At 33.0% G+C, this 10,652-nt stretch overlaps 1 protein-coding gene across 1 annotated transcript; it reads right to left on the minus strand.

Annotated features, from left to right (window-relative positions):
• LOC131657098 (probable protein arginine N-methyltransferase 3) lies at nucleotides 1-3,216 on the minus strand. Its single transcript, XM_058926592.1, has 7 exons — nucleotides 2,826-3,216; nucleotides 1,921-2,475; nucleotides 1,695-1,792; nucleotides 1,490-1,568; nucleotides 1,137-1,397; nucleotides 764-931; nucleotides 1-671 (listed from the first exon to the last, which is right to left on the minus strand). The coding sequence occupies exons 1-7, from the start codon at nucleotides 3,135-3,137 to the stop codon at nucleotides 210-212; spliced, it is 1,935 nt and encodes a 644-aa protein (XP_058782575.1). The 5' UTR covers nucleotides 3,138-3,216; the 3' UTR covers nucleotides 1-209.
• Nucleotides 3,217-10,652: the final 7,436 nt, after the last annotated feature.

The following is a 10,652-nucleotide window of genomic DNA, read 5'->3' on the forward strand; positions in this document are numbered from 1 at the left end:
TTGAGCTTCAGAAACAATAACTAATCAAAGTCACGTTTTACCCAACAAACACAACAGGGCAAAAAATTCTTGCAGAGGAACACCAAATACAAGTGACTCTTGCTCTTTTACAATAAATAAACATGAAAATCAATGTGTATGAGTAAAACAGGAACAATTCAAAATTGTGTTGTTTATGCAGCATGTGATGCATAATACAATGCATCCTACTACTGCAGAGAAATAAGTTGAGCAGGCCAACTGCGTCTCCGGCCATCAGGACTTACACCAACAGCTTCCATGGAAATGTCAATGCTGCGATGCTCAGTAGAACGGACAATGCTGACACGCAAATCAATCTTTGCAGCAGGATAGATTTCAGTGCCAATTGTTTCTGGTTTTCGCGCATTATCTTCACCCGATCCAATGGCAATAGGTTCCCGGAAAGTTAAGATTGTTTGTGACCAGTGTGTTTTTGGAGTGTAAGGGGATGTTGACAACACAGCTGATGTTTCCCGGCAGAATCTACTTGTAAATCCAGTATCAAACCATAGGACAACTCCATAACACCAGCAACATGTTTTAGAATTAAAATGTGATTTTCCGTTTTCTGAAATGCTCGATTTTGGTTCCAAAGAGGCAGTTGCGGTGAAATCCACTTCATTGGGCTTCATGGTAGCCAAGTCAAAGGTCTGGAAGGGGAAAAAACACACTCAGATTAAGGATAGAGAATTCACTAATATAATGTCTTGTAACATATTCACATTACACAAAAGGCACAAACCTGAAGAATAGTAGAACTGGTAACTAAATCTTGGTGGTCTATGACATCGACTATAGGATATCGAGCAGCGTCTGTAACAAGCTCCTCCCCAATGCTAGACATGTCAAAATCACACACGTTCTCCCAAAATGGAAGACTTGTACCTCCTTTTCCAAATCCTGCAACAAACTACAGAAGAAAAATGGAATCGTTAATAATAGTGAACTATCGTGGCCGCTATGGAAACTACAGTAAAATGCTCTGCTAATGCATGTGCTGCAGCGACCAAGGGCTACTCCGCTACAACTACAATGCTATGGTGCTATTGACAATGTTGGTAAAAAATAAAAATCAAATAGTTCTTCTGAGGTGGAATGATAGCAGAGGGACTCACAATAGTTGCTGTGTCGGGAAGAATGGCACCCCCAGGCTTCAAATAGCGGTCACGTGCATAAAGCACTGAACCAAGCATGGATTCATACAGCAGGCAATATCCCATCCATTCACTTAACAATACATCAACACTGTGAGGTTGAAGTTCAACAATTTTGTCAATTTCTTCAACCATGCCATGGACCACTTCTACGACTCCTTTCTGGTTGCCATTGACTCTAGCTTCGTTTTTACTCAACAAGAGACCGTTATCTTTTGCAACCTGAATTAAATTTGAAGGAAAACGAAGTGAGCAAGGAGATAGGCATGTAATTGAAGAATTTCTAAAGAAGCTACCAAGCAGGTAATATATACCCGAGAAGCCACTGCTGCCATCTTCGCACTAGCCTCAACTGCAACGACCCTCGAAGCCCCCGCCTGGGCGGCAAAAAGGCTAAAACAAATAATAATATAACAATGTCAGAAAATATGAAATGTGAATTTACAGCCCCGATGTAAAAATCTATAAGTGTAATGTAAATTGAACTACGATTTCACAAAAGTCGAGTACGTTTCTCACCTGAGAATGCCAGTTCCACAACCTACATCCATAACCACAGCACCATTTAGCAGAGAGGGATTCTTCAAAATTGCTTGACCATAAGCATCCATTCTAGCCTGCATAAAATTAAATGAGACTTTAATAAATCAATAATAACTTACTCAAAAAAACTTCAAATTCCCAACAACAAAAAATCGCAACACCTTTTATGCAAACCTAAAACCAAAATGAGTACATTGTATACCTTATCACTTAACATTTCTCGATGGATGCCAAATGAGCTGTAAGACCCAAAATAACTTTCATTGACCTTCTTAATATGCGTTGCAATGTGATTATGAGGGTTACCCATCAAAGACCCTTCTTCAGGATCCTTATCAATGGATGAAACACATCCTCTTGAGTCCTTCCCATTAACAAGCTTCTTATCTGAAGAGCTGGGCGAGTTTGAACGCTCATCTGAAACAGAAGCTGTCTCCTTTCTTTTAAAAACATCATCCGCACGATCATCAACCACCAAATTTTTCACGGCATCTTGATCAACACCGTTTGTTTCTAAAGCGTTTTTCAAATCCCTCACAAGATCTTCATCCATAATTGAAGTTTGTTCATCTTCACCTTCATCAAATTCACCAAAGTTGTACAGCAATGCATCATCTTGCATGAAAGGTTTTAGATATCTATCATCATCCCACAAAGGCTTAATAGCATTGAAGTCAATTACATCATGCAAGTGATTCCGCAAATCTTGTTTGGACTGAAAAGCTAACCCACAACTCCAACAACTGTTCTCTGATACCTAGTTGAAAAAACGGAATAAACCAACTCTTAGCAAAATTTACAAGCAGAGTCACACATTTCTAGTCAATTCAAACATAATTGCTTTTGACTCCAAAATCCATTCTAACTAAGAAGCTGAAATTCGGAGCTTTTTGCCTCTAATCTTGATTTTAAGCCTCAATATTTTACATTTCAACTCACTTATATGTGAATATATTCCAACATAAATCATCTTAAATTCATCTCACTTCTAACCTATGAAACACAGACACCGGAAACACTGACACGGCAACACCGATAATAATTTAAAATCAATCATTTTAAAAAACAATTACAAAAAAAAGTGTGATTAGTTAGTTAGTTAGTTACCTTGGAGCGAATATAGTTAATGAGCTTGAAGGAAGCATAGAAATCTAAGTTGAGAGAATTTCTAACAGCGTGAAAATCGAAGTGGTGAACCGAAGCGCAATGTTGGAACAATGAGCTACATGAATCGTAATTGGAATCACAGAAGAGACAGAGGAAATCGGAGTCTGAATCTCCGTCATCTCCTTCCCAATCGTCCCACACTTGTTCTTCTACTTCTTCTTCTTCGTCATCATCATCGTCTTGTTCTTCTTGTTGTTCTACTGTGTATGGTGGTGATTCGTCGTTTTCGTTTTGGTTAGTTTTGAAAGCCATTGATGAGTTTGGGAAAATGGTACTTGGTTAGGTTGTTGGAAGTGTGAAAAAGGTTAAACCCTTCGCAAACCCTAGAAACTGAAACCTATATGTGTGAAATTGAATCCTACATTCGGATTTTGCCGCATTCACGTTGTCAAGATGTTATTAACTGTTTGATCTTAATCCCACGGTTTAGAAAAACATATTTGATTTTTTGATATTATTATTATTATTAAATAGTAACCGTCCGATCTTAATCAGACGGCCAGCTAAACATGAATGTGTGAGTGCATGATTGGTTGGCAGCACCAAATTTGGGTCCTACATATATATGCGGTAATTTTTTTATAGTATGACATGAAAATAACAAATAAAACGTTGATTCGGGGATGATTTTTGTATGTATGAAAAGTTGATTCGGAGATGCATCTTTGTATGCACGAAAAGTTGATTCGGTAATCTGCGTCACCTTCAAATTACCATTTGTCTTCAGTTCAAGCATGGTGAACTGTATCTTCCTTTCGTTGTCTATCGAGGTGAACGGTACTCGAGCTTGACAACTCTCCGATTTTCTAGAGATGTATGAGAGTGTTTAGTTAGGTTTTTTGATTTATGATAAGTATGTCCTTGCATATCTGAAATTGAAGTGGGGACTTTCGCGCAATTGAAATACACAAATGCAAGGTGGGGGATATGTAGTCATTCTGGTTTGTGTAAATAAAATGGAATGAAAGACCCTATTTTTAGAAGTTATAGAGCAATTAGAACCTTACAAACATGATTATGTCTGCCTGAAATACTTCATAGATACATATTTGGATCCAACTTTTTTTAAAAAAAATAAGGGTCTATCCGGAGATGCATCTCCCGATGTTTCCTTGTTTTGTTTTTTTAATTACTAAAAAAGGTGTGTTCGGATATGCATCTTCGGATCCACTAAAAAATTATGCAGAACAGAACTATACTAATTATGCATAGCAGAATTTGAAATAAAAAAATTATCCAAAAAATACCACTCAATTTTATAACATTATGTCGTACGTTACATATAAAAAAAAGTGTTACATTGTTAGATTACAACTAAAACGCATCAAAAGTTGAGTCATAACCTAAATCTATTGGTGGTTCAATCTTCGACCTTTCCTTATTTGTTTCTCGTTTAATACCGCTCAACTTTGTGAACTCTTCCATCCTTTCAAGAAAGTTATACGACCATGTTTTAGCATCTTGTGTGAAATGTGTCGTCCACTATGGTGATGTCTTTGGTACAGGACATCCTAATTTCAATTAAACATGAATAAAATGTTGTTTTTTTAAAATCAGCTAATACCCGTGATGTGGTCAAATGGATTATGAGGTGGCTTACTTCGAAGTGGAAAGAATGTTTCTGAGAAACTATATAGTGTTAAGTAAATGCGCACTATATCATAAGCACTTGCTATAAGATGTCTCATTTCTGAAAAGCACGTCCATTTGTCAAATGGAGTCAGACCACTATGACAAGGAACAAAAACATTGAGAATTGTATCGTAATTTGCTTTGTTCCTATATAGCTTTGTGTATCATTCCTTATGCATCGTCATCTCTTATATAAGATGACGGAGGGAAAATTGGTGATCCTCCTCTCCTTTCCCGAATAAACTCGAAACAACTCGAAAACCACAATTGTCGTCACTTTCAACATTTACAATCTGCTTGATGTATTTGTGCATAAAAAGAGGCATCTCTTCAATAAATTTGATTTTTGGTAATGACAGTGGAGGATATGGTTTACTAATGCGCGCACCCTTGAGAATACTTTTTTTTTGGAATTTGGAGTCGGAGAATCCGGAAAATGTGAGTCAACATGTTCAAAATATGAAGGACATTGTCTCATGGAGTTGTCACTTTAAGTCGGTTTTACATTTTTAGGGGAACCTTTTGTTTTAATCGATTCTGACTATGGTTTCAAATATGTTGTTTCTGGATATGCAATCTTCCCAAGTTGCTCTTTAATGTGCAATTTCATGATGTCATCAACTTTCGTGACTCTCTCTTAGATCACTTTTCACTTGGTCATGATAAACATGTTTGATTTATCATCCTTCCTCACACCATCATCATCACAACAAAGTCTTGTTCAGCGAGTGAAAACTTCGTCCATATGTATTGGTTTTTCAAACTTCGGCTTATTTGGAATTAAACAAGCACATGGAAGATCGTAAGTCTTCCTAAGTGAACATCCATAATTTGAGCTATCTAAACTTTTTTTATCCTCTCACTTGGCTTCTTGAAAAATAAAATTCAATGTCGCCCGAGATACGTTGCTCACCAATTGTGACTAAAAGATGTTGTCTTTGAATTGGTGTTCTAATATAGTAATGCTCCAACCAAAAGACACATGTATCTCATTATGTTGGTTTCAGAACATTTGGCTTACGGGATCTCAATCTCGACAAAAATTACCTTTACTATTTCCCAACCATTTCTTCAATCTAACATGTACAAATTCAACTATGTCAGTTGTTATATTGCCAAAGTGTCAAACCTGATCGGTCTTTGGACAAAAAATATTCTCTTTAACCTGATCCAAAATCGTGCCCTAAATATATTTCAACAAATCTGGATATATCACACACACACACACACACACACACACACACACACACACTCCTGAAATGTAGAATAGATTCGACATATAATTCTTTCGTGAAAGAATTTATCATACCATTCCATGCATCCATTATTTTTTCCACAACCACACCAGGTTTGACAACTTTACCATCTCCACCTTTGACTTGTTTTATGCCAACCGCATATTTTACCCTACTTCTCACATTTTTTATTATGTGATGCTTACAAAGTAATGCAAAAGAAATATGAAACAATATTGCATGAATAAAGTTTTGACGAACTTTCATAAAATTTTCATATGAATAGTATTAAAAAATATTATATTATAGATATTAAATAATATATAAGTTCATATCTTAAATTTAAATTACCAAGTCTAAAATCTTAAATATAAAATTAAAATTCTCAAATCTTAAACATAAAATAATTAAGTTCACAAAATAAAATACTTAAAAAGTATGGAGACTAATATAAATCACGAATGCGTCAATAATTTGGATCACTCTCATAACGTCGACTCTTTCATCTTTATTTATTTCACCATCATCATTATCATCATCATCATCATCATTTCATCACATTTATCTTTATTTTCTCATTCATTGTCACTGTCTATAGCTTTGGAAAGATCAAATTCTTTTATAGGTGCGATTGATTTAGCACTAGTACGACTAGTTTGATTACTTTGCATAAAACCTTTGTCAAGATCAGTCATATTTACATTACTAACACATGTATTTCCTTCCTCAATCACATATCATCAATCATATTCATATTAGAAATCATTCGTTGTTATATCTCGTCCTTTAAATCTTATTATTTATCTATCTTGTATTTATCATCACATACACAAGATCATTCATAGTCTTTTGTTTCAACCGATTTATTTTCTTGGTATGGACCTAAAGAGATAAAATATTAAATTTAAATACATAACATATAGTAACCATAAAAATATATGATAAACTTGAAAAAAAACATCACAAAAGCACTCATATTTTTCTGACAGACATGAGAACTACAAGTCAAACACATCACATGAATAGCAAAATATTGTAACTCTGAGTGTGCATCATCGTAAGATTCCTATCATTGAGTGGGTTTCTTGTTTTCTAGTTCACATTGAGTTATTTATCTCCCCAAAAACTCCCTTTTTACTCTTAAAATTCTCAAGTTGACCATCAATTTTATTCACCATATTCATATATCCTCCCATCATCCTTTTTAAATATGTATACATCTCTTGTTTCAGTTTATTATTTGCTTTGAAAATAGGTTTGTAGTGCAACATTGGACTAAGATAATTGTCTATAACATTCAAAGGCATATGTAATCATTTGTCTCATCTCTTGTCAATAATTTTTCATAAAAGGTTGATAACTAAAGAATGAAAATATCAAATCAATTCATATATAAATACTAATATACTTTTTATTTTAAATAAATCAATCAAAGATATTTTATAAAATTAAATAACTTTTTCCTCTTATTATTGTGGATAGTTTGTATCTCGTCCTTTGCACAATCCATTACTTCATAGATATAGCTCATGGATGGCTTCTCATTAGAATCCACCATATGCGAGACTTTAAGTAATGAAAAAGCAACATTGAGAAAAATAATTAAATTCTTCCAAAAGTTCTTGTTTGTGGCTATATTTTTCATCCAAATTCACATCTTTTGTCTTAGCCAATTGATTATTCTTCCATTGCTTGAAAATGAACACCCTACACAATCCTCCCTTCTATTCATTCATACAACCCAAACATAAGTATGATGTTTCATTGTGAGCGATGTCATGCCTAATTAATTCACCTCATTTAGTATAATGATGCAATAAAGTTATAAGATGTCTTAGAATATATGTAACTTGTGATCTTTTTACCCGAAGCAATAATTTCTTTATACATAGTTACATGGCCGGTCTTGGGCCCGGGCAACCAGGCCCATAGCCCAGGGCCTCCAAAAAATAGGGGCCTCAAAAATATAATTTTATAAATTATAAATGTGAAATAGATATATAAATACTAGTTGTTCAACTTAATATGCAATGTAAGTTAGTTAACATAGTGGTAAAGATGTTTGTTTTTAACTCAAAGGCTAATGCTTCGATCCTTGTTGCCTACACTTTTACTATGTTAATGTATTATTTTACAAAAAAAGAAGCCAAAATGTGATATTATTTCTCTACTTTACTTTCCTTTTTATTGGGGCTGATTTTCAAATTTTGCATTGGGCCTCCAATTTGTTGGGGATGACCCTGCATAGTTATCTCAATGAAACACCTATAATTTGAACCATATTTGAAACTAATTAAGATCATCAACAATAACAATATTAAATCTTTAGTAAAAAAATATAAAAATATAAAAGAGTAAATATATATTACTAAGTGATATAAAATATCTACTTACTAGTTTTCTCATATCTCGTCTTGATGATCACGACAAATAGCATGCACATCATCATCAAAACCATTTTCTTTTGATGAGAGACGTACATGTTTTACGAAATAGGGGGTATCAAAATTAAAATATTGATTTTTATCACTATCAGGAATATATCTTCCTTGAAAAACAATTGATCATCTTGTGTTAGAAGGATCAGTAACATCAAAACTTGTTTTGCTTGGGATGCCATGATGAATGGTTCGTTCATATAAGTTGCATTTCGAAGATCAACTTGTGTGAATTTTAATTCATCAATTTTTACATCAGTGTTACTGTCATAAAGGCACTTTAAAAGTGCGTCGGACAATGTTGAAGGACCAAGAAAACACGCTGAAAGTCATATCATTAATCGTGACACCATATTGATGAATTCAGTTGTAAAGATGTTTCCTACTTCATACACATTACTTCGTAGGTATCACATCACAAAGAATGTGAGAAGTAGACTTAAGCCTGTTGTAGAGACCAAACAAATAAAGGGTATATGGAAAAATGGTCAAAGCTAACATGATACTGAAAAGAATAATGGATGCCTAAAATGTTATAATCAATTTTTCTATGAAAGAGTTATATGTCGATTTTGTTATACTTTTCAGGAAGGCGTATGAGAAATATATAGATTTTTTGAAATATGTTAAAAGTATAACTCTAGACCAAGTGAAGGAGAAGATTGTTTGTGATTGGGCCAATCAGGTTAGACATTTTGAAAATACACCAATTAACTGTGTTGGACTTTCTCACTAAAGATTTGGTTGAGAAATAGTAAAGGTGATTTGTATATAGATTGAGAATCTGTGAACCAAATTATCCAAAATCAGCATAATAAGATACAAACATCATTTGGTTGCCACATTACAGTGTTAGAACATATATTCAGAGACAATAATCTTCATCCACGATTGGTCGACAATATATCTCGAGCATGTTAGATTAATTATTTAATTAATCAAATATGGATTGAAATAATTAATTATTAATTAATTATATTATGGTCAAATGTTATTAAACACTAATTATTGATGGATTGTTTGATTGGGCTTTGTGCCTGAATGGACCGTGATGGGTTGGATCATTCAGTTAAGTCCAATGAGAGGTCTCTGCCCTCAACCGTTTAGCTATTTAAGTGTTGCCCCATTAAACGATTAAGATATAGTGAAAACCCTAAACGGCAATGAGGGTAGTAATCCTCTCATATTCCCTCTCCTCAACCGACAATTTCTTCCATCCGATAAGGTATACCGTTTCTATCATTGTTGATTATTATTTAATATAGCAATATGATATAATTTGTATCTATACGATTTAATTAAATTATCAATTGGTATCAGAGCCACGTTAATACATTTTATAGCTATTGTTAACAATTTTATAAATCCTACTATACTATCATTTTAAATTGGATTCGCAGAATTGTCATTTTAAATTAGTTGTTATGTAATCAATAATTCTACATTGAGATTTTAAAATTGATTAAGAATAATATTTTTTTTTTATCTTTAACCCTTAACAAATGATTCTCCAACGATTTCAGTATGTGTATATATCGTTTATCAATCATATTCAACTTACTATGATCTTAATATATTTACTTAAAGAAATAAAGGCTACAACGTGATGTTTCTATTGAAAATCAAGTTCATTTAGAATTGAGGGTAGAACATAACTTTCAACAAAATCTGAGAGCCCTTATTGATTGGTTAATGTAAAAGGAATAACAGATTTGCAAATTCAGGATTTTGATTTTTCGGATTCACGAAAACACTATTTTTTCTTCAATTTCAAATTTCTTTAAATAAAACTGGTACTTGAAATCGATTTCAAATTTCTTTAATTAAAACTGGTACTTGAAATCGGTATATGGCTTCTTCTGATCAGTTATTATTGATTTATTATTTATAAATTATCAATTACAAACTCTTTATTATCAATATAAAATCTAAAATTTTGATAATTTTCTTTTAGATTGATGATCTTTATTTATAAAATTTAGTGTAATATATTTCATTGCTTGAAACTTTTGAGATAAAAGCCATCACGTGGCTTATGTTGTCACTTATAGTTAATATTATGTTTTATGTAATATATATAGATTTATTCAAATTAAGTTAAGTTGGAAATGGAAAATTAAATTAAGTTGGAAATGTTTTATGAGTTACACCCATGTTGAATCCAGTAAGTAGCAATTTCCCATAAAATATTGCCTTTAAAGTATATTTGATATTTTATTAAAGTATATTTGATATTTTATTCAAGAGGAGTTGTGTATGATTATTACGTTTCCATTGAGATAACGCCGAAATAGAGTTTGTGCTCTAATTGCCCTAATGCTTTAAAGGTTATATTTTGATTCATTCAATTATAATTGTCCTAATGCTTTAAAGGTTATATTTTGATTCATTCAATTATAAAATTTTAATGCCGAAATATTTGTGCATATCGATTACGGATGTGAGGGCTGAAATTGAAAACA

The sequence above is a fragment of the Vicia villosa genome, linkage group LG3 (genome assembly GCF_029867415.1).
Source record: "Vicia villosa cultivar HV-30 ecotype Madison, WI linkage group LG3, Vvil1.0, whole genome shotgun sequence".
NCBI lineage: Eukaryota > Viridiplantae > Streptophyta > Magnoliopsida > Fabales > Fabaceae > Vicia > Vicia villosa.